Genomic DNA, 25,835 nt, shown 5'->3' with positions numbered 1-25,835 from the left:
ACTCTGTGTTAGGTTGCAGCGTAGATGTCTGTAGACCGAGGGCACGGTTTCTGTTTTCAGCCTCACCTGTCTGTGGCTCCACAGAGAAATACGGTTGTCCTTGCAGTATGCTGTACACCAGTCTGGCACTGTTGCCGTAGGTGGGGTCATCAGCATCTGTAGCTGTCACCTGCATCACCGACGTACCTACGGGACAGACGCACACACATGACAGACAAGTCAGAAAGACGACTCTACCTCAGCGATTCAGTTCAAGAACGGTTTGACAAAGTCGCTTGTCAAAGAGTGTGTGCCAATTCACCTGCCTTCACCGGCTGGATTGGAAAAAGGGAATGAAAAAAAAACACTCCCCCTTCTCTCAGACACTGCAGCTGAATTGCTCCTGTGAGGCTGGTCTCAACTATTATTTCTCTACATTTCATCATTGTCAGGCGGAAACATCCACTCTCCAATTTAGGAGATTTTCACGTTTTAAATAAAACATTACATTTCTTCCATCCATTGACATAGTTGTACAACCCCTGGATTTATGAAACCATTTCAGAAGCTATTGGATAATCTGAAAAATGCATGGTTGTCAAGCTCAAAAAACAAGGTGGTTTATCTAAGTCCTCCCAAAATTGATATTTTAAAGATGTGCTGTTTCTACCCGACAGCAATTTATTTCTAGCAAACTTCTCTTATTTGAACTTGACACAGGTAAGCTGAACAAACAGGGCACATAAATTAAATTAGCAGAAGTGTAAAATACATTGTTATTTTTGCATAATTGTTGAAATGTCCTTTTTCAGGTGTGACACAACTCATCAAAGTAAGTCACTTTTTCTCAACCTGCACCACCAATTGGAAAGAAGAGTAATAATGTTCCACACAGACATGTAAATGTCAGCTTACACTTATTCCCTTCCCCCTTGTCTTGGAAATGTAATTGTTGTCTCACATGTTGTATTAAGCTTCACCAATAAAAAAAGAAAGAAAAGTATCTTATGTCACTCAACACTTGCACCATCTGCAGCTAATGAGTGTTACAGCTGCAGGTCTCTTCTATTTATAGCAGTTTTATAAGGTTTTACATTTTATTCTACACCAACAAATAATAAAAATAAAAAATAACATTATAGCATTCAGTCAAATCAAAATAAATTCAGCTTGTGGCTGTAAAATACCACCATCTTGTTAACTTTTGAAGATTTTGTAAATCCTTAAATTTTCCTTAAGTAAGACTTAATGATCTTTTTCAGGCACTCAACCATCAGACCATCAAAGATAGAACTTAGCCTAGTTGCCATTTTTTATTGTTTTGTTTTTCTCACTTTGTTCTGTACTCTGTACTCCCGTTTTTTCTTTGGACAGATAAAATCTGGTTAGAGCCTTCTCTTTCCTGCAATGTAACCAGGAAAGTCAGTGAGGACGGAGGACCCACAAGAACACACAAACTATTCTTAGTGTTCACCAAAAAATATGCTTTGGATAAAAATGTAAAACACAAAACCTCATAATAACATACAAAGAAAGCAACTATAAAAAATGAAATATGCAGCTGTAATTGCAACTGCTTCATTTCCAGCAGGTGCTACAAGTTTTTCTTTCCTCATCTGTAAAAGATGAATATCAACATGTTTACATTTGTAGTTTTAACTGGAGCTGTTATATTTTCTTGCCTGGACTAGAAATGCAGATCTAAAACTGCTTGTGCTGCATCTCTGCAACTGGATGATACTGGTTGGGCCTGATTTTGGGTGATGCTACACACCAATTTCATAGAGTAAACTTGTTAATTCATCTACTTCACAACCTTTCTCCAATACTCTTTATGCTTTTAGGACATTTCCAGTTGCAGCTATGTGAACACCACCATCCTACTCCATACAAAATCCATTGGGTATATAACTGTAATCAAGTTTCATTCAGTCCTGGTCTCAATGTGGCAGCTACCTTAAGTGTACAAGATAAATTACCAAGAATGTTAATTTGAAAGAGACTGCCTTCTCTCTTTGTTCTAATTCTGACATCCATGAGGGAACCTGGACCTAGTTAGTCAAATTACAGCTTTTTCTTGCTATTCCACGTCTGTGGTTCGAGGCTGATGGCAACCAGTGGCCTCCCCCTGCCAGACTCCTGTATTCAGGTTTCAGTTTAAGAAGCGGATGAGTGAAAAAAGCCTGAACAGAAATCATTCAGAAGTCCTTTGATAAGTTCTTTCTTTGAAAGTCCAATCCATTCAAAGGAGGGAGTCCTCTAGCTTTCAGAGTTTCGGGCAGAACCACTGCCAGTGCGGTTCATTTAAGGCCAGTCTTGAGGGGTTGAAGACTCTCCAAGACCACATAATATCTGGAAAGAAAATCTATCAAGATCAGAGGCCCTAAGTAAGGAGAGTCTAAGGAGATGGTAGGAGTTCTTGCCCATGCCAATGTGGTGCTGAATATTTCCTTGCTTCTGCCCATTTTATTGCCTTTTAGGTACAATAAGAAGGCTTTTTAGGAGGTGGATGCATCCGCTAATGGAGCTGTCCGTTATCCTCTTCTCGGTCACACTTCCTGTCTTCAGATTTCAGTGATAATTAATTATGTATGAAAAAGGCTGACGATGAACTCACTGATGATGAACTCCATCAGTGACTTCATTAACAAACGTCACTCAATATAAATAGGAGGGATTGGATTATCTCCTCTGAATCGCTTATCAAATTATATGCAGAAAAAACAACAAATCTGTTCAGTTTCACATATATACCCAGACTTAAAACAGGGGAAGTGTTAGGAAAGGGTTAATAGGACTGCATCTAATGATTAATTTCATCATTGATTAATTGATAGTCTATCTATCTAATGTTAAAATTTGTGAAAAATGGCATTCCCAATTTCTCAGGCCCTGGGGTGATGTCTTCAATTTGCTTGTTTTGCCCGACCAACAGTCCAAAACCTGAATATTTTTAATTAGCTGCCACATATGAGAAAGAAAAGCAGTAAATTTGAAACGATTATTCAGTTATTGAAATACTGCTACTATTACTACTAAACTGCCGTTAATATTCATCAAAAATGAAATGTCCATTTGCAGCTTTCCTGATTAGCGTTTCTTTCCTTCTCACTAGCCTTGAACATTCAAGGCTTTTAAACAATTTAACAACACCTTCCCTCCTCTTCCCAGACCCGTTCTTTTACTACTCACCAACATTGGACATCTCAGGCACCCTGGCATAGTACGGCCCATGTAGAAACTCAGGAGGATTATCGTTGATGTCCTGAACTTTCACTATGAACTCCGATGGCGGCTCCAGAGGCTTATTTGTGTCTCTATCCACAGCCTGGGCTGTTAAAGTGTACTGGGCCTGCTCCTCACGGTCCAGGGTTTTGGTGGCATGGATGTTGCCCGTCTTGTCATCAATAACGAAGATTGTTCCCGCACCTTCGCCGGACAGGATATACTTGATGTTGCCGTTGCCTGAGTCTACGTCTGAGTGGAGCTGGAGGAAGAGGAAGAGGAGGAAGTGAGGTGAGAAACAAATGAGAGAAACCAGAAGGAAAACAAAGACGGAGTGAGACTTCTATTCCTCAAATCTACAAGTTAAAGAAGCTGGGAGACCGAGATAGACAAGCTAGTATATGTGCTGTGTGAGACAGGCAAACACTAATAAGTAAGAGATTTAAAACGTTGTCATCCAAAACACTGAAGGATGTTCAACATTCAATTAAACTCTTGTTCTTCCTTTACAGCCCCAAGACTTATGAAATATGACGCATTGTAAACATCATTTGTTGTTTGTTATGACAGCCGCTGCTTGGTTTGAGTGATGTTGTTGTTGTGGAGGAGCACCACCAATCATCCTCACCCTTGAATGTGAACATGACCTCTCTCTCTCTCTCTCTCTCTACCTTGATGAATGGGAAAAGCACATTTAAGTCCTATTGGAGCTAGTTGTTTTCTATCACCTTGCATGCCCCCGCCATGACTGTCACTATAGGGTGATGTGGCTACATGCTACAAGAAGAAGAAGAGTTTAAGACTTATTATACTCACCCTGCCCACCAGAACCGGGTCAGGTCCAGTGTACTCCTCAATTACGAAGAACTGATTCCAGACCCAACCTCGTTTGGACCTGTGGAGCACCTGCCCTTCCTTGCCCGCTCTTTGTTTGTGTCTATGCATCGGCAAGTGACCTACAAGCACAAAAACATCAATCCTGACATCAACACATGTCTTTCAACCAATACTATATTTTTCTTTTAACCGATTCGAGTCGATAACACATCTCCTGCAGGCTTTCAATCAATGTTTTACCGGTTAGAAGCAAAATGAGAGGGCTCATTTAGGTCACTCTGTGTTGAGTGAATTGATTCAACGCAACTGCAGTTCATTTTCAGAGAATACTTTCGATATTTATATTATATATATTTATGTTCAATTTTGATTGAATTCAAAAGCGGGTGGGAAGCAGTAATTCATGAACCGAGAGGCCCGCTTACTAATTATGGGTCACCAGTTCAAATCCCAGCTGAGAAAATGTAGGTGGGCGGTGTGAACGACACATTCTTCAACAAGTAGTTTTTTAGGTGGCTCGTCACAAGACACTTAACCTGTGTTTGCACTGAGCAGCTGCAGCGTGTAGCGTAAGGATGCCTTTATTAAAAAAAAAAAGGGCTAAGTAAATCTTTGCTATGTAAGTAAAGGTAAAGCAAAAGAAAGAGACTTGCATTAACATATTTCCCGGGTGATTAAACTGTAATTGGATAGAAGACAATTGCATAAAATCTCAGTGTAAATACACTCAAGATGCACTTAAGACCTGATTATCCAAACCGTCTTGGGAGATCTTTAGAGTATGAGATCACATTGATGACAAAAAATGTGAATGTTGTGCTTTTCCAATATGCAAATGTAAAGGGTTTGCAGCTTGGATGTTAAAATCTCTATCATAATTGTCAAAAATGAACTGTCAGGACTCTGAAGTACAAAGTGACTCATTCACAAAAGGAAATAATTTAGAGAAGGTTCAGTGTCGGTTTTAAAATATACAAATGAGAGGGCAGTGGTGTGTGTGTGACCATCTGTGTTTTGACACGGTTGTCAGTATTATGGAGCCAGATGTAGGAAACTTCCTATAACGTGGCACATGTTTAAGGATGCAACTAATGGTTATGTTTATTATATTTTCTTGGTCAATCAGTTAGTTGTTTGGTCTATAATGTTGATCACTGTTTCACACAGCCCAAGGTGCATTCTAAAATGTCTTCTTTTGTGCCAACCAACAGTCCACAAATGTAGTTTACAGTTTATATCAGTCTATTGTCATAGAGGACTAAAGAACCGTTAAATATTCACATTTAAGAAGTGGGAACCAGAGAAAATTGGCATTTTTTCTTAAAAAATGACCCCAAATGATTAATTGATTATCAAAATAGTGTGATTTTTTAACTAAAAGTTGCACCTCTACATTTGTTAATGTCAAATAACAGGTAAACATTTTTTCTTTTGTCATACCTGTATGTCTGTGTCTGTGGCCCCTTTGATCCACGGAAGCATTTCCTTTCCGGGTTCCTGACGCAACACTACAGAGCGCAGAAACTCCCAGCAACACCAGGAAGGTCCTCAGCAGCCCGAGGCCCTGCCGCTTCATTATCAGCGTCACCATCTTGCCCGACCCGAGCAACCGTGCACTTCACTCCGCCCTCCTACTTTCTGGTTCCTCTCAGTGGAGCTCCGCCCCCACTGAGTTGATATACTGTTTTTGCTAACAAAATGTTGTTGATGAACTTCCTAGTTCATTAGCTAAGATGTTGCCTGTTGCCGCGGAAACTCATCACCGACTTTCACGTCACTGCCTTTCTTCTCGTTTTCTTCTTCTTCTTCTGTCTCACAGTTGGTTCACTCCCTCTCTCCTCTGATCACACAGCCTAAAAGAAAGCAGAGGAGAAAGCAGCTTGGTCAATGACAGTCTAATTGAGCAAATTTACATTTCGTTTAATAAAACTTTTGCCTTGTAAACAGATTAATCTTTATAAAAGTTATGTGTTTAACACTGACAGCAAAAAACAACACGAACAGTTTAGTAATCATTCTTTGCTGTCTGTTATGGAGGCCGATGTTCATCGACCACAGTTGGAGATCTGACTTCTTAAATGGTTGTCGTGTTGATTAGGACATTGTTCTAATCAGCCAGACAATGTTGTCTGTAAACTCATTAGCTTTAATTCAATTAGACAGAGACTGATTCAGTGTGGGAGGTACAGCTCATGCACGACATCAGGTCGCTCTACGGCTCTGTTTGCAGCCCTTTCGAATGCAACAAAACAACATAAAGCAAACAGGAGAATGTACTGAAGTCATTAAAGTCAGATACTGTATCACGACTCTCCCCCAAACCCCTTTAAGTGGCTTTCAATTTGATCCATTAAACAGCACACTGATCACTGTACAGGCGATGATTCTGGCATCTATAGCGAACGAATCAGCGTGAGGAGACAAAATTTGATCCGTCCGTCAACAGCCCTGAACTGTGAAGTAAGAAGCTGCTTACTCATTACGAGCAACTCTAGATGAATGTCAGCGAATGTCAATAAAAGTGGAATTTTAATGACGAGTCTTGGCATATGAGCTTGTTGTGAAATGAATTTGTTGAGAGCAATGAAGGAATAAATCAAATGTTGCCACCATCTAGTGAATAGAGGACTAGAGTTGATTCGACCTCTAGCTGCTATGTAAGAGGTCATATGCTTTACTCTGCTGTAATTCTAACCTACGTTTTGATTGCTTCGACAGAACGGAGCTGGCATGCTTGGCTCCTGCTGTCAGCTTTTAGTACCAACAAGTCCCAGATCATTTGTCAATCCCTGTCAAAAAAACTTTTTTTTCCTGATCTGCTACCCTCATGGTTATGGTCTCATCAAGTTTAGGAGTTAAGGCCATTAAAGCCACTTGGTTACGATTAATGAAAGTGTGTGGTCTTCATAAGAGGAAACCAGTGTTAAATATTGGTGAACCCCTATGTTCAGACACTTTGCATGTCCAATCATGAAACCTGAACCTTCTCCCGAAAACTTTATGCAGCAGTATAACAATGTCATACTACTGTGCAATAAACAACAAATGCTGTAGTTTTTCACTTCGATTTAAGAGGTTGCTTGTCAGGAAAATGTAAAGACAGTAAACAACGCAGAGTGACTGAAAATTTGGGAAAGAGAACAAAGAGAACAATGTGTGATAAATTATTTGGCTAAATTCAAGCTGAAGGCATTAATAGTTATGTTGTATGATGGTTAGAGCATCAGGATGACCCCCATTTAGCTGTTTTGACTTTTGTCAAGGTTAAACTTGGAATAGAAGGTCAGACAAAATGCAAGAATATTTACTTGGATGCAAATTTGGAAACAGGTTCACCTAATTATACTTCACTCAAGGCAATAAAGCCAATTCAATAACCTACACTCACATCTCTACTGTATGTCAGATATGTCTTTTCCAGCCTAGTGGTGATGTATTGATACATCATTTGCACACTGCTGAACCTCCAGTGAACTGCCATAATGGCACCTGACATGGTCGACAGGAGATTTGGGACATGACTACACATCTTCCGTGTTGTGTTCCACACGTGTCTCTCTAGTGCAAAACACAGAGAGTAATTGTGTGCACAAATCCCTTTACAACAACAACTACACATTCATTTTTCTAGCTGTAGCTGGGTAGATTTTTGTGTTCTGTTATCTTCTGTCTTGACCTGTACTCTGCTATTCTTTTCCTGGCTGGACCATTTTAAAACAATGGTGTGTGTGTGTGTTAATATTCAATAGCTCAGTAGATGAGAAAATTCCCTCAGGGCTCATTGGCTGCTGTTGACCACATGATCAGCCAACCACACAGTGTTGACAGTTAATCCCATAGTGGCTCATCATCTGGCTAATTGTCCTTGAGTCTTCAGATTGATATATATATATCTGTTTGTGTATCTGTGTACGTGTGTTTGTGCCTCCTACAGGAAGATGGTCGCTTGACAAAACATATCTGGGACTAAACTGAAATGACCTTGATAAAAAATTAAGGATTGAAGAGAAATCTGTGAGAAATTGAGATAACAAAGACCAAAGCAGAAGAGAGAAAAGAGAGGAAGAAAACATACATTTGTTAGGAGAATCTTTCTCAGCTTGTCAGCATTTTACCCAAAACTATATTAACTCAGATAAAGAACTGACAGTTTAGAAATGTATAACTGGCTAAAAAACAATTTATAACAAGACAATAAACCAAAACTCAGAAATATCTTTTTCTTTGAAGTTGTTACTTGCAGGTGAAATCATTTGTGAATTTGAACAGAGAACGAGCTAAAAAACTTCAAAGAAGTCTTAAAAACAACACCGACACAACAATTATCAACCCTGACGTGCACTGGTTGTGACACCTGCTACGCAGAATCTATTAACAGCCTCTCAAACTGTCACTCTTGTGTCAGCGATGAAGTGTCAGCTTTATTTATAAAGTAAAAAATAAAGCAAGTCCAAAATAAATTGCTTTCACCAATAACTCTGATATCCTTCTACTGGTCATCTGTCTAAAAAACTGTCAGTGATGTGTCAAGTGAAATGCATAAAAAAACAGTAATAATGAAACAGATTGATAGCAGCGTATGGAGTGACAGCTCCGAAACACTCAGGGTGACTGTGAATATCATATCGTGGGACTTGCTTGATGACAATGAAATGACTGTGCTGTCACATTCAAATTAAGCAAAAACGCTAGAAAACGATTTTTTTCTCTCGCATGAGATGGAGAACTAGAAACACGACGTGAAATTTCCCATCAGTTACTTTTTTATGCACTCAAAGAGAGACACGTTTTCGTAGGGTTTGGATACGTCTGTCAAAAGCATCACCAGCATTTGATGATGGATTGGGAATCCTGGACACATAGTTTCGGTCTAATATTCTTTTTTTTTTTTTTTTTTTTTTTGATTTACTGATATTCCCGATGGCTGAGAGAGAGCTTAACAGAGAGGAAGAGAGAAAGAAATGGAGACAGAAAATGCAACAGAGAAACAGACAGCAATAATGGCTCCCCGGGGCAAGCATGCCTTTTGGCCAGACCACTTCCTCTGTCAGAATACATGACTCAAGAGTCACATTAGAGCAGAGAACAGCATATGTATGTGTGTGTGTGTGTCTGTGTGTGTGTGTGTGTGTGTATCAGTCCCTTGGGCTGGTAGCGATGCTGTGAATTCATGAGTCAAGTGTTGGACTAGACTACTGTGATTCATTGGCTAACATTAGAGGGTAGCTACACAAATAGTGTGTGCGTGTGTGTGTCAAGCAGAGGTCAGAGCAGTAGGGTTAAAACGAGCCCCCCGCTGGCTGTCGTCTCTTTACTGACTGAACAATCACGCCACATGTGTGTATGTTCGTGTTTATGAATAGCTATGACTATTGATTTGAGGGCGTATGAATGTGCCTTTAAATACATGTGATGGTTTGCATGTGACAGTAAGATGTATGTGAGCAAGCATCTGTATATGGGAACGTTAGTCTGTGTGCGCCTGTGATTAATTAGCTTTCATTTGGTTTCATCTGGTATGTATTTGGTTTGTAAGTGAGGTTTATCTTCTAAAAACAGATGTGCATTTCCTACCAATCCTCTTTTCTTGCACCGGGGTAAGATGATGTGTAGGATACACTCAAAGTTAAGAAGTTCTTTTAGATTTAATTATAATTTCCTGGTATTGACTGACAGTCCTGTAATCTCCTTCATCCGTCCTGTATTCCTTTACTCTGCTCCAAAACCTGTTAGAATATGGAACGTATGATGATTAGCAAACAGTCACTCTAATCGTGTTTAACAGATAATCTGGGTCTGCAGTGAATGATTGTTTGAATAGGAAAATAGCAGTTGGATAGAAAAACGCATTGCTTTTTTTTTTGTCATGCTGTCTTTTTTCTCTCTCAGGATGTGTATCTTACTGTGCCTCTTCAGTCAGAGTAAGAGCTGTAAATCTGCAATCACAGTGATTATCTCCAGAACCACAATAAAGCACACAGATGTATTTCACCACCTTTGAATAATTTGGAGACTATTTTTTTTTTTTTGGCTTCTCTAACTTTCTTTTATGGCACCTTTCCATTCTGTCTGTTCTGGTTTTTTTTTTACTAGTCTGTTTCTTCAACCCATTATCTAAGTTTTATTTTAGGTTGCACAATCCGATGTGTACGATCAAAGGTTGTGGTTTTAATTTCTGGAAAGTTCCACGTGTCGTCTGCAGTAACAAAAAAACTCTTCAGACGTTGTGGGAGGGTTGTCTGAAAGCTGTTTAAATGAGTCAGACTAAATAAAACTAACATTTTTTTTTGAACGTCATTTCTCAGAAACTGCATGACAGTGTGAGAACTTTTTCTTACACACTGTTTCCAAAAAGATATGAAGTCCTACTGGGATCAGCTGTGAAAAAAAACAAACATCCATGTGTAAATCTGCACTTAGAAATCTGTGCGCACGGTTTATAAACCGCACTCTCGGATTCATAATCTGTGCCCTCGAATTACGAATCCATGCCCGCGGATTTGTAAACTGTGCCCTCGGATTTGCAATCCATGTGCTCAAACACAATTGATTGTTAACAGGAAGTTGCTCATTTAATGTTATATTTCCAAGAATATGTGACTGAAGATATTTAATATGAAATAATCACTCTTGATCATTCTCATCATAGTCTTCCTCAGTTAATATTGACCCACGTCATCCAATAAAGCCCTCCGACATGTGTGTGTGTGTGTGTGTGTGTGTGTGTGTGTCAAAATCGTAATCAGTTTGAAATAAATTACAGTATTGTAATGGATAACGCGAAGCGGACTGGCTTTGTCTCCATAGCAACGGTGGCTGAGGATAGCATTCCGCTATCCAAAACTGAACAAAAAAAAAAAAAAATAAATAAATAAAAAATCCGTGGGTATGGTTTCGTAATTCGAGGGCGAGGATTATGAATCCGAGAGTACAGATTTATACATGGATCTTCTTTGTTCTCAGCTGACCCCGGGGGGGGGGGGGGGGCTCCGTACAAAGACAAACCTTTTCAAAAAATCATTTCCAGGTCAAAATGCTTCTTAAAACCCAGATTTCAATAAACAATGTTTACCAAACATAAGTTGGATTATCATTTAAACCATTCTGATTCATTGAACTCAATCTCTCTTTCTCTCTCTAAGACTTGACTGTTAAACAACAACAAGGGCTGTTTTATTGTTTTCTCTCTCTCTCTTTCTATTACTCCCAGTCTATATCTACCTCTCTCTATCCCTCAGTCTTCCTATCAGTCTCTCAGCACTCCCTCTGCCGGTGTCTCTCTCAGGACTGTGCTTTCATTTCTCTCTCTCTCTCTCCTCGCTGAGCCAAACCTCCAACAATCAGCAGCTATTAAAATAACATTGGAAAATGCCTGGAAACTATATAGAGAAGAAAACGGACTTGACCCCTCTCTTTTCCCCCGTCCGCTCCAACTTTCTCTCTCTCTCTCCGTCTCTCTCTGTGTGTCGGTAGTAATAAAGGTGGTTCATTCATGTATGAATGTGATATATATCCCCGTCTGTCTCGGCACACTGTGTGTCATTGTGTATTATACGTACCTGTGTGTGTGTCCTTTCTTACTTTTTTCCCCTGTCTCACATATTGTCAGTGTCAGGGATGTGAAGGCAAACAATGGTCTTACTGTACCTTGTCTGCACAATGTGTACAAAAGGAATAATACATATATGAGGAATGAAAGAGAAAGGATGGGAGGGTGGGGTTATATTGTGATTTTTTTCCCAGTGCAGCCTCTTTTCTTTTCACATTGGATAAGGCCCTTCAAACATAGACTTGCACTGATCTTGAAAGCCAAACATGATCCCACATCATCCCCACATTCATCTACAAAGCAAAGCTGCAGGTGTTTATTATTTAATAATTTGGCTTTGTCAGGTGTTTTTTTGGAGAGATTTTTATCCATTAAGCTGGTACGTCTCAAAGGCGGATTTTCACTTCTATCCCTGTGAATATAATGGATTTTGACCTTTACAAACAATGGCAACAAAGTGGATTTCTGACTCATTCAACCCCTTCGTTACACAATTCAAATGCTGACACACATTTGGCAGACCGCTGTTACTGTGGTGAAATGACCACAGTGAACATCAACAGTCCCCGAGCCATGGAACTAAAGGATTATGTCTGAATTAGCTAAGCGGCCGACATGAACAGGAAATGGATGTAGAATGTGTTGCTTGTTCCCACAGCGCAGCCTGAAGGCGACATTTGTCCCCTCTGTGTTCTCACTGCCACTGTATCATCGTTTGTTCCTGCCACATTGGTGTCATTTGGCATGGTGGCGAGTCTGTTCTGACATGAACCGAGATGGCAGTGCAGCAGGGGGATTGTGGTACATTGAGTTGGTTTGGACTTGAATTTATTCGAGGCGTTGGAATAAGAAAGCCGAGATTGGAATAAATCTGTATTTTTCAGAATCAGAGCGAGAAGTGACATAACTGTTTCGTCATCATTGCATTGGAGTTGTTATAAGGCTTAAAGCCATTTACAGTAAATGAACCAGTATAGGTTTAAGCTCTTGCCTGAGGACATGCACTCGATGACACCTCAAACACACAACGACCGCCTATTTCCAGGGCCAAACCTGTTACCCTTCACTCACACGAGAGTTCCTCCAACCACTGGACCCCTCTTCAACTCTACACACTATTTGAACCAGATGGGATATATTTTTTTTCATGTTTATGCTGGGATGAGAAAAGGGGTCATGTGAGGTTTATAATGAGATTTTCTGTTACTGTAGAAATCCACTCCTACTCTCCAAAACAAATCCCCGAGCTACTCTGCTGTAGATGCAAAGCTGTGGAGTGTAAGGGCTTTTTTTTTTTTTTTTCTTCCTCCTTTCTTTTTTTAACGTCTGGTTCCTTCAAGTGATATGTTCTGCAAGAGAGATTTGATAAGACGAGGGGCGGGTGAAATGAGCCAACCAAAGAGTGAGAGGGAAGGAGGGGAGAAAGAGAGAAAGACTAGCAAGAGAAATAAAGACAAAGAGCGTTCATGTTTCAGTCTCAACGACTGTCAAATGAATTTTACACAACTTTTGAGATGTTGCAAAGATTTACCCTTGAATGGTGTTTGTTTCCATCTGCTGGGTTGAAGCAAATGCATTCGATTTCTGACAATTATGGTGAAATAAAAATCCACCAAAAACTATAGATTTGTTAAGTAGTGATCATCATATTTACTCCTATCAGATATATGATAGGATGGAAAACTGTCTACAGAGTGAAGGATTGAGAAGACATAGAGGAAGGCAGAAAATTAAAAGACACAAAGATGTACTGACGGACGGGGAGTCGAAGTATTAAAGTTCACTTTGGGTGTCTCGTTTCGGTGGCCGGCTCTTTGTGGTCTGTTAAAAGCTTAAAAACAGAGCGGTGCTGAAAACAGACACCCGGCGTTTAGCTCACACCATGAAACCTGAGGCTTAATTGCCTTTCAATTAGAGGAACTAATAGGTCTGTGTGTGTGTGTGTGTGTGTGCGCGCGTGTGTGTGTGTGGTGAAGCGATTACAAAGAAAGCGCTGCTAAGCTTTCTCAGCATTCGTGAAAATAGGTATTAATGAGGCTTGCAGCACCAACACACACACACACACAAACACAGATCCACAGTTACTGCAAAGTTAGTCTTTGCAGTGCTTGTGTGTGTGTGTGTTTGTTTGTATACATGTGTGTGTGTTATGTGTGGTATGAATTTGGTAGTGTGTACGTGAGAAAGAGAGAGTGTATGTATATGTGTAGAGGTTGCTGATTCCTGTTAAACCATTTGTGAAATTCAAGTGCTAATTACCACCCGCAAGACCCCACGTCTGCTGTTTTCACACACACACACACACACACACACACACACACACACACACACACAAACATAATTTCTTCATGTAGTAATCTCATCAACCTCAACCTCAATTTAACATCGTCCGTATCCTTTTACATGAGAACGAATGAAGTACTAAATGTTCTAGTGCTGTTTAATGTCCAGAACATAGAAATCTAGATTGTATAATCTAATCTTAGTCAGACTGAAATGATGTGGAAGAGAGTGAAATGCGTGAATCTAGGGATGCAAATTTTGATCGATCTTGTATACTTTTTTCTGACTCTAATAGGGTTGCAACTAATGATTATTTCCATAATCTGTTTATCTGTTGATTATTGTCTCTGTTAATCGGTTAGTTGTCTGGTCTTTGATTAATGGTTAAAAATGTCGATCACTGTTTCCCAAAGTTCAGCGTGCGATCTAAAATGATTTATTTCGTCCCGACCAACAGTCCACAACCCAAAGATATTCAGTTTACTATCATTTAAGAAGCTGGAACCAGATAAATATTGTATTTTTTCTTTAAAAAGTACTTAGTTGGTGATTAATTTTCTGTTATCGACTAATTGATTAAACGACTTGTGGTTGCAGCTGTGGAATCAAAAGCACATAGTACACAGTCCCAGATTTCTATAATACCAGAGGTCAGTGAAAAACGGGGTGGTTATAGGATGAAACACCACCAGTAGATGTGGAGGGGACCACCATTAGTCACCACCAAATCCTGTCACCTGTTATCCATCTCTGTAAAGGTAATGTGCTTTGTGTCGTGGAGCTTTAATAGGTTTTAGGTGATGGAGCGAACAGTCTGAAGAGGATCAGTTCCCTCAGCGAAGCAGATCTGTTTCCCTTGGGGAGACACAGAAGCATCTCCCATGAGGAAACGGATGTCCTTATGTGGATCGTCGTGAGCCAATATGGACTCACTTCGCTCGGAAGGTGATAAGTACAGTTGTGAGTTTCAGGTCAGGTTAGTGATTTCAGGAAAAGAGCCAAATACTCACAAGGTTCTGCTGTTTTCTGTGGACAGGTGGTGATTAAGATGTGTTTTATCATTTTCTCATTTATATTTCTCTATATTTATCTGGTTACATACTGTATATTTTGTTCTTATGGGCCATTTTGTTTCTTTCTTCAATACAGTCACCCATAAGAAACATTCATGTCTCTGCCCAGTTGCCGCAGTTATAGTACAATCAAGCAGCCCTGCAAAGCCGCCCCACACTAAACTGATAAAAACCTGCATGAGTCTCAGAATTTATCTGTAAAAACTTTTAATGCTGTTGTTCATCATTTGTGATGTGAAAACGTCAAATTTCCACAGAGTTAGAGAAATAAAAAGTGTGCATCCTGGTATTAGTTTGGTCATAAAATCAGCATGGAGCGTCTCCTGCTGGTGGCTGACGGCGCTGTCAGCTGAAGAGTCGATCACACTGGATGGTTGAGATACTGGGACACGTCTGGTTAAACAGTAGGTTGCCAAGCCAGGCGAGAATGACAGGTGCACACACAATATCCACTTAATCACATAAGACAGAAATAAAATAAACGACCAACTCTGAGTTAATTTGTGTATTCTTAGAGACTATTCGCTAGCCATTTCTTCATCACCTGCTTAAAATTTCTCTCTTCTACTTCAATGAGTTTCAGCGCTACTGGAAGTTTATTCCATTCAGCTGCAGCTGTGTATAAGAAGGTATTTTTGCCCATTGAACTCTTGAATCTAAAAATAGTAAAAATCTGTTGAGCTGCCTCTTGTTACATAGTTGTGGTCGCCTCTGAAGCGATTAAAGTCGTTGGACAGATATTTGGGGACCTCATTATGAACAATTATATGGGAAAGTCCCAACTTGAATTGAATGACTCTTTTCTCAACTGGAAGCCATTTAAGTCGTTGAAAATATGCTGTAACACAACACTGATTTACTTGGTTTAGGCCGTCTGGAGTTTATTTTTGATGCGCTGTGGTGTCCTGTCAAACCAGGAGGTGGCAGTATAGACAAAATGACATTGAACTAATGTTCCAACTTACATCTTTAGAGTTGATCTATCCAACAAACCTGATTTTCTTGCCAAGCATTAAGTCTTTTAGCAGATTTTAGTGAGGGCTTTCATGGCCATGGCCTCCCCCTGATAGATGTTTACATCCTTAGTACTGTCACTGTATCCTTAGCTAAAATAACAGTCGCTCCTACCTTTACCTTCACCACTGGGGTCTTTCCCAGTTTACTTCTGGATCCAAAAAGGACGGCCTCTGTTTTCCCTCGGTGTAGAGACAGACAGTCGAGTCCCAACATTTTGAAGCTCCTCAACTTAAAGACTTTTCCACAAGACTTTATGAGAGACAAGAATAGCTGAATCATCCACATAGGACACTCCCTTGAGGGACCCCACAATTGATAGTTTCAGCTTTGGAAAATGTCCCATTGGCATCCACAATCTGTGTCCTTCCAGAGAGGTAAAACTTGACCCATTTTATGGCCAACTTGCTAAACCTCGTGGTCTTTATCAAAGGCCTTTTGAAGGTCTAACATGACCATTCCACAGAAATTGCCTGCATCAACCTCCTTTCTGATGCGGGCCGTTAAATAAAACAAAGGCAGGTTTCGGTGGAATGGGATTTTCTGAAACATGACTGTAGTTCATATAATATGTTGTGACTCAGTAAGTATGTATTTATCTGTTCATGTATGATCGTTTCTGCGACCTTGGAAAGGACACTTAAAATTGAAACTGGTCTATTATTCCCTTTATCAGACTTATTACTCTTCTTATAGAGAGGAATGACTCTTGCACTCTTGAGATCTGTTGGTACCTTCCTTCGCTCTATAGAGAGATTGATTAAATGGGCTACAGCGGGTGTAATACGCTCTGTTGCATCCCTTAGGAACCTGGCAGGTATATTATCCAAACCTGTTGCTTTATTGAAAATCAGTTCATTCAGTCTCTTAAGGACTATATTCTCTGTTACTCCGTTAAAAGAAAATGATTCAGCTTGAAGCCCTTGTTGAGAATAAAAGCTTTGTACCTGCGTTTCTCCATATAGACCTGGATGACAAGAGAGATCCTTTACCTTTACCAGACTGTTGATGTAAAGTATGAGTTCACTTTTAACTGATGTAACTTCACCATTAATGTCCAGACTAAAACTATTGGGTTTGGCTTTTAGTCATTTGCTGTTTCCCAGATTTCCACAGCTTGTGTGAGTCATTTCTGTGTTCAATTACTTTTTCACATAAAAAAAAAATTTTTTTGGCCTGTTCACTTCATTTCTTGATCTCTTATATTGCAAAAAAGTGGACTTCCCTGGTTTTCCTAAAATGTGTAAAGCTTAAATTTCTTAACCTGATCAATTTTAAAATGTCATCCCTTACTCAAGGCTCAGTCCGCTGTTTGATTCTGATAATCTTAATTGGAGCCATCTTATCCACTACTTAAAAAAAAAGATTTAAAATACATCCAGGCTTTATCAACATCACCGCATTTCAATACAGTGAACCAATCTGCTTTGTTCATACTCTCATACTCCAGGAGGATAACACGACACTCTGCGTCGTGTTATCCTCCTTAAGTATTTAGGTCATTTACAGACAAGGATCTGTAAAAGTTTACAGCCTGTCATGCTGTCACCCTACATTACTCTGTGTATAACGACACGCCTAAAACAAAAGGCAGTGATTCGACTGACAAAATGCGAGTCAAATCAGAGGCTTACGGACGGCGACTTTCAGCGGGCGGCCAGAATTACAGAAACAGCCGTTCCTACAATTAAGAGAAAGAAATTAGTAACGAGTAATTTCTCCAACATTGCTACTGGCACAACAAAAAAAAAGCTGTGGCATGTTATGCTAATTTGAAGAATGCTAAATAAACAAAGCCGATAATGAAGAAGACAAACAATGTGCTGACAACACACACAAAGTTCCATTTGTTGCATTCAGCTAACTAGCACCTAATTAACTCTCTAATTAACTGCCATTGTTGGCTTTGGGAACTCTAATTCACACACGGAGCTAAATCATTCTCTTTAAAGTACTTTATTTCATATAAATAAACAGAGTTTACATGTGTATTTTGAGAACATTTTTGTTTTGCTCGTTTTGATTAGCTACCTCAATTACTGAGAATCATATGGAAATCATGTGCAATTTGTGTTAAATGCACAATATGTGGAATCGTGAGTATTTTTTCTGCTACTGAGATAGAGATTGCGGTCTAAAATAATTTGTGAAACATGTTCTGTTCCTTTTAATAGATTTTCTAGGGCTGGTTTTCTTTACTGTTTTACATCACTGTGACAACGGTTCACCTCTATAAAGACAGCTGCCAGATGATTTCATATCATGCATTCATCAAAGCCCAGCTCGATTTCAACACACAACCAGTTATTTCCCACATGGAGAGAATGGTTGCGTGGTTAAACCATTGCATCATTCATCATTTATATATATGTTGAAAATAATCGCACAGAAAGTCCACACAAAGATTTAAACTGTCACCAACGTCCTCTTTGTATAAGAAGCTCAGACAATTAATTAGAGGAAGAGAAAATGTGTTTCCGTTGCAGTGAAACATAATGAAAACATAAACAAAGCCGGTAATGGGGTGAGTGTTTCAGCAGGGTGTGTCAATCTGCTGTTCCTGCTTTGGCCTTTAAATTTGTAAGGAAATCTTCCTGGCTGAAAAAAACAAGCTGATGACCGAAACAATCAGCGCTCTGTGTTCTTTAAAATGAGCGGCTGAAATAAGACTGTAAAACAACGGGTGAACTGATGAGATGCAGTTAAGCTCGAGGCAAGACAATGCAGCTCTAATTAGCCTGCTGACCACTATATAGACTATTGGTTTGTCCGGGAATGTCGTCTTTATGAGATTTAACTCCGCGACTATCAGGCCTTTCACTCAATTGGACTGACGGACTCCACATTAGTGACGTTCACAGTTGATTACGGCGAGTAATCTCCAAAAATGCTCGAGATTAGAATTGACGTTAATGGAAACCTTATGAATGCGGCGTTGAAGGGCATCCTTAATTAACTGGCCATTTAATTATTCCTCTCTATCTTGCTCTGTCCTCCCTTTCTGTTGTTTATTTTGTCTTTTTCTTTTACTTTCTCCTGATTTCTTTCTCTTTTTTTGTTGTTGTTGTCACAGTCCACTAAGATCCGTCGCACAGTTTTGCACTACAGTGGTAGAATTACAGTGTCAGTAATGTGGAAAACTTTTAGAATATAAATGAATAGTGATCACACGGTGCTGCAGAAGATCACAGGTATGTATTTTTTTCCAGACACAGCCAGACATTTTCTTGGCCTGCTTTCATAAATGTCCAAAATCGTCTTCTTCGTGTGTGTGTGTGTGTGTGTGTGTGTGTGTACACATTCACGCATTGTGAATGAATGAAAACGACTCACTGGGGGACATGTGCGGTGGTTCAGAGATCACAGTCACACACACACACTCTCCATCACAAGAGATTCATGACTGTGTCACTAAACCTTTTAAACTGAGAGAGAGAGAGAGAGAGAGAGAGAGAGATAAAAAGACAGATGAGTATGACAGGAGATATGCCAAGACAAACACGAAAAGAAAGGAAGTCATCGGGAAAAGATCCTACTCAATCATAAGAATAGACACACACAAACACACACAATTCCTGGAACAGGAATAATGGGGCTGAGAGGAAAGTTTGAGGAATTTATGCTATGGAAAAGCAAGCATAACCTGAGACTCACTATGCCTCTTGCCTACTCTGTCTTTCTCACTCCATTTCTCTCTCTCTGTGTGTGTGTGTGTGTGTGTGTGTGGTTTTGAGCTATAGCCCCTAAGGGAGGGAGAGAAGAAGAGAGGTAGGGGGGCAGGAAACGGTGGCGTCTGGAATTGATTTGAGGCTAAAGGAAAAATAAAATACTTGAGATTCTTAAAGGCTCGGGGAGCAGGGACAGACAACCACAAAAGAAAATGAAGAAATGAAAGAAGGGAGGAGAGAGAAAGAAACGAGTGAGGCCACAGAACCACAAGGAAAAAAAAAAGAGAAAGGGTACATAAAGCAAACATAGAAGAAGCATTTCTACTTCTGCACTAAAGTCTGGTGGCTGTGAGGTCGCCTTAAGTACACTCGAGCTATACCGAGCTTAGGTGTACCTCTTCAAAAATGTAACAGCACAAAGGGTTGTTCAGGCCACTTGGACATTGTGAGAATTGTGATTGCTCTGCCTCGGCCACTTTGCTATTCTTTGTTACCAGTACTGGTTGTAGATGGAGAAAACAACAGTTGAAGGCCAGTAATAAGGACCAGCGACTATAAAATGTCTACAAATAATAAAAAACTGACTGAACTGAACATCTTAGAGTTCATGGGGACATCTTCAAATGTCTTGATATTCAGTGTACTATCATGTATGACACAGAAAATATTAAAATATTCACATTTGAGAGGCTGAAACCAGCAAATTTGGGGCATTTTTGCTTATAAAACTTATTAATAACTTGTTCAAATTGCTCAATTTATTCATCATACATAGCCGATCTTCTAATCGTTGCATTTCAACTTGAGATATTCCAAAATATCAACTTGGGCACCAAGTTTGCAGCAGTGCCAATCAATGAATGAGGCCATATGAAGGAATATAAATCAGTTGCTTCGTCATAACTATGCAGCAGTTAGATTTTAAACTAACTAGCAATAAGATCCTATAACAGCACAAAAAGAAAGCCAAGTAAAGCATGTTTAGCCAGTCAGCGTGAGAGGATCATTTGGAGAATTTCTTATTTCAGCCTTGCAGTCAAGCAAAAGCCCTTAAATATGATCAAAAACAAATGTGATCATGAGGGGTTTCCACTGGCAAACTTTTACTCTGGTTGGAAACCTCTACTCTGGCTGACTTTTCAAATGATATCACATTAATAATAAAATCAACCTTCAATGCAGCGCTTTTCATGTGAAAACTGTAAATTACTGCGCCGCGGAAGACCAGCAAAATTGCCATTAACTCATCAGCAGGAAACACGTTCATCTTATTAGCGAAGCTCGTTAAACCGACCGCAAACAATGATGAACGCTGTTGTGTGTTATTGGCCCCATGCAACAGTTAAACAGCTGCCAAACCGCCACAGATGGAGGAGAGAAAGACACAGGTAGAAAGAATTTACGCTGACTTCCAAGTCCTACGACAAACAAGTGAAATCACGAGGAAAACGAACGGGGGACGGGGCCGACGGTGGCGGAGAAATGAAGAGATCGACTGGAGAGTATTGGAGAGAGAGAGGAGAGAGGAAGAAAGAGAGCAACAGAGAGGGATTTGTGTCCAGCTAGGTTAGCCATGTGTGTTCATGCTTTATCGAGCTCAGTGAGTCTGTTCCAACATGATGAATAGAGACTAAAGATATTAGAATATGAGACAGAAAGAGAGAGAGAGATATCAAAAGGAGGCTGAGAGGATAGGAGGGTGGAAATCCTCTTTTTTTCCATTCTTCCCCAAAGAGAAATGAGAGAGTTAATCCTCAGGGGCTTACATTTGTTTTTTCTCTCTCTATCTCTCTGTATTTCAGTATCTGTGCCTTCCGACACTCCCTGCTCCCTCCTGATCTTTGCTTTTCCTCCCTCTCGTTCTCTCTGTTTTTCTGCTCTCATTCTGCTGTTAACCATCATCCATATTTGCATCTCTTCTTCTTCCTCTCTCCCCACCCCCCCCCCACAACTCCTTTCATTGTTAAATTCCCTCTGTCTCTGAATCCCTATCATTCCCTCACTCTCTTCCTCTCCTCTTCCGTCCAACCCTCTGATTTCTTGCAGGGTTTATGGGTTTATGATGCATGGTAATCTCACCACAAACACATTCATCTGCTCACTCTTTGTCTTTCCTTTTTTTTCCTCCCCTCCTTTTTTGCTCACTAGAGATTTGAGCTGTGTGATGATGCTGATGGGATATTTACATTTGATTTGTGCATACAGAATGGAGTGAAATGTATAGAAAGAACAGAAGAGGCCAGAACGGGAGCAAAACGGAGCGATGAAATGCAGAGCAGAACAGAGTAAAGAAGAGCTCAACGAGAGGAAACAGAGCAGCGAATACAAATTCAGAGCACAGCACCACAGATAAAGACCAAAGCAGAGCAGAGCTGAATTAAAATGAAATATGTGGATAAGGGAAAAAAAGTCTTATCTGACTTTAAAATCTCTTTAAAAAAAGAGAAATCTATCTATCTATGTATCTATGTATCTATCTATCTATCGTCCTGTTTTTTGTCTAAAAAGCAATAAAATGTATCACATATTGGTCAAAATCTATTGTTTGTCTAGTTTATGTGGAAATCCAGTGCAGGTGGCTTTGTGGTGGTAGGCTTGGTTGATCAAGCCAAACCTGTAATGTCATACTGGAGGATAACTCCATATCTTACATCCTTTGAGCCCCTCAAAAAGCAATTTCCCTCCATTCTGAAATGTCATTTTCTTCTGATAGCAGATCCCTTAAGCTTTAAAATTAAACATTTTTACCTGATTTCATCACCCTGTGTTCCCGAACCTCTGATGATTACATCATCACCTGTGTAGCTATTTTATAAGCCAAACATCTAGGACAGATTTCTACACAGAATCAAGGCTGCGACAGAGACGAACATCCCATCACCCCAAAAGTAAGACTGTAGGTTGACCTTATTTGCCAAATGAAACTCTGATGTCACTTCTCCGCTCACAGGAGGAAGAAATCAAAGTTAAAGAAAGAAATGCAAACTGTATCTTAAACAGCAGGTGGTTTGCTTTTCTTCTTCTTGCTTATTTTAAAACACCGCAGACCCTCGGGGTTGGTAAATGTAAGTGTTTATTGACATGGCATTTCAAGATTTCCTGGGTACTGAAGTTCCAATTTTTTCATTTACCATTTGATTTAACCAATCTCTGAAGGCACCTAGTGCATAAAAAGGCAGAAAATGTCAGTGACTTTCAATTGTAAGTTTTCATTTAATGCCAGTGTTAGCGGAGGATTTCAAATTGCTAAATATTTTATGAAAGGAGACAACAATTTATGTCAAATGAAGCCATTTTATAAATGCATCAATCCACACAACAGCTTTGTCATTTTTCACTCCTTTGCCATCAAAAAGAAAAAAGACAAAATCCTCTCACTTTGGATTTTGCATGCAGTTGAAAATTATCTAAAGCTGAACAATTCTGTCTCCCAAAACCTCTGATATAATGTACCTCACACTCATTTTTAGGTATTAAGCTGATGCTCTTATTCAGAACGGTGAAAGGCTGAGTGCAAGAGTGGTACAAGCTTAAACCAGCACGTTGCAAACATAACAACAGACATCCAAAGAAGAGGGTGAAATCATCAAAGCCACAGTGAGGGTCAAGACAACATTTGCACTGACATTCTTCTGTTACCCTCAAATGACCCAGCATGATGAGAACTAATGGTGGTATGATCCTGCAAGCAAAGACGAGGTGTTTTTATCCATTTAAGCTTGATGTTTCAAATATTCCTGGTATGACTGCTTGATATTTTCTGATGATTCATCCACTATTATCACACAAAACATGATGGATGAGGATGGGAGCAGACAGCACATGGAGAGCAAGAAAAATCTCTAATTGAGTTAAGAACAGTCCACCAATCGTAACCAAAATCCAGTTGCTACCATCTTGCAAGTGCAATAATGTGACCAGCACTGGAGGAACAACTTTGGATCAGTCGAGGAGCTTGTGAAGATTTTTTGGAGTTCGGTGTCAGACTACTTCCTGGCATCCCAAACTGTCACTGTTGCAGCTCAGTGGACCTCTGAAATAATTTATTTGCATGCCAGTTCTTTGTGTTTGTGTGTGTGGGTGGGAAACGCTGTTGCCTTTAAAGCTCTCCCCAGGTTTTTTTTTTTTTTTTTATTGATGTGTGCTTTTCTACATCTAGCTCTCAATCAGTCAGACTGCTGGGTAATCAATACTGGTAGAGGGCATTAAAACTTACTCTGTGTGTGTGTGTTTGTGTAAATCCCTGGGAAGAAAATCATCTCCTCCCTAATTCCTGCTCCTTATCTGTCCTCCCAGACACCCATCAGTGTCACATTTTTAAAGATATATGAGCCTGATAGTTTTAACAGTATTTTACTACTCTACACACTTGAGAAAGGCTCATCAACGCTGTGTTGCTTCCTCCACTGACTTCATGTGTTAATACTGTATGTACACATTGCGACCTCCATCACTGCATCCTAGTATGTACTGCACATATACAGTATACACATTCTACATGCAAAGCCGAAGCAGCAATGCAGCTGCAACAGAGCTTCTCATGTGAAATGAACTCTGATCTCAGAGAAATGTCAACTAATTCTTGACATTTTGCCATGACTGCTTTGCTGACAAGTGCGTGTCTTACTGAACCTGAAACTGGTATGTTGAAGATTGTTCAGCCTATGTGTGCAGCTCTGCTGCCAGAAAAGATTAATTCTACCAAGCCTCGAGCCTTTGACTAGGGCAAAGCTCTTTGTTTGAACTACCTGTAAGCTGAAACAGAGCGTAATTTTGAAACTATCTCTCCATATCATAAAAAACACAACAAGCAGAGAGAGAGAGAATGGGTGCTAGTCCTAATGTACTCCTGCTGTCTCTGCGTGTGAAACTGGTATAGACTGAAAACACATGAGAAGCATAGCCCAGGGCCGCCACATACATGGACACACAACCACATAAACACCCACAGGACTATAAATCTGTTGTTTCTCTCAGCAGTAATAAGCCAAAATGAAAAGGCACTAATCTGAGAGAGAGACACAGAGATACACAGTGAGTGACTGAAGCCAAGTTTTCATCCCTGCCCATCCAAGCCCTGCCCCTGTACAGTGTTTTGGATTACGATGGCTTTCCCCAGTACTGGTCACTAACCAGTGATGTTGGTAAAGTAAATGACACTTTCATTTCATTATTCTCATACAGGCAGTAAACCTTTTTATATCAAAAAGCTGCAAACCTTCACACCCTTTCCTCTGATTTTTTTTTCTTTTTGTGCTTCAGTGACCTTCATCAAGACCAACTAACTGGTATTGCAGTTCAGTAACAAAACACAGTAGTTGATGGTTTGGCACAGAGTGCATAAGAGGCTGACAGTAGTCCCCCCCCTTTCTATTTATTCAATTGAGAACCGTTTTGAATCGATTCTGAATTGAATTGTGATATTTCCAAAGATTCCCACCCCTATGATACGTATCTGATGTTTTCTTCTGTTGCCGTTTTTCGTCTCCTCGGTGGAGTGGAAGCTTGAGTGATCTTTAACTCACACACTGAGAGAGAGAGAGGGATGACGTGACCTGAAATTGGTTCAGATAAGCACTTTTGTTCCTTTTCTATCTCTTTCTCCACAAAGCACAGTCACACACACACGTACAGACACACACATACACATAATCTCTTTGTCAGTTTGCCTGCCGCTGAGTTGTCACGGTGACAGAAGAGGTCATCTGGATGAATGCCTCCTATTATGGGATATGTGCTCAGATCCCGGTTTGGGGGTCAAAAGGTTAAACATCCAATCAGCACACAGCGTGGCTAAACCCTTTGAAACCGAGAATCATAATAAGTTACCAGCAGAATCAATAGATGTCAATGAGGACGCATTTCATAGGGAGCTACAGAACATAATCCAGGTAAAACCAGATGGAGGAAGAGCTTAAGTTTTCATTTATGTCTGACTGATATGAGTTTTTAAAGGACGACATCAAAGCCTTCAATAACTGATACTTTGTCTGTATTCAGTATGTATGAATTTTGACCATTCTTGTCACTTTGTTCTTGGAAAAGACCAAAACCAAATTATAAATTTCCCTGAACAGCATACTGACCAGTCTCACCACAACTAGGAATTCATTTGAGTTTGTCAAAGTATAGCTGCAACGATTAGCTGATTAATCCATTAGTCGGTCAACAGAGAATGAATAGGCGACTATTTTGATAATCGAATAA

At 39.9% G+C, this 25,835-nt stretch overlaps 1 protein-coding gene across 2 annotated transcripts in view; it reads right to left on the bottom strand.

The window, feature by feature from the left end:
- The window catches only part of cdh11 (cadherin 11, type 2, OB-cadherin (osteoblast)), a 93,851-nt gene that overhangs the window by 25,115 nt on the left and 42,901 nt on the right, over positions 1-25,835 (bottom strand). Inside the window, exons 4-7 of one of the 2 annotated variants that reach the window (XM_042433669.1) lie at positions 5,482-5,894; positions 4,021-4,160; positions 3,172-3,466; positions 67-186 (exon numbers count right to left, since the gene is read on the bottom strand). In XM_042433669.1, coding sequence (XP_042289603.1) covers positions 67-186; positions 3,172-3,466; positions 4,021-4,160; positions 5,482-5,632 — 706 coding nt within the window. In that variant the 5' untranslated portion in view covers positions 5,633-5,894. Of the gene's footprint in view, positions 1-66; positions 187-3,171; positions 3,467-4,020; positions 4,161-5,481; positions 5,981-25,835 lie in introns of those variants that run through there. The other variant, XM_042433670.1, reaches the window with a different exon arrangement.

The sequence above is a fragment of the Thunnus maccoyii genome, chromosome 14 (assembly GCF_910596095.1).
Source record: "Thunnus maccoyii chromosome 14, fThuMac1.1, whole genome shotgun sequence".
Lineage (NCBI taxonomy): Eukaryota > Metazoa > Chordata > Actinopteri > Scombriformes > Scombridae > Thunnus > Thunnus maccoyii.
This window is presented reverse-complemented; position numbering and strand designations above follow the sequence as displayed.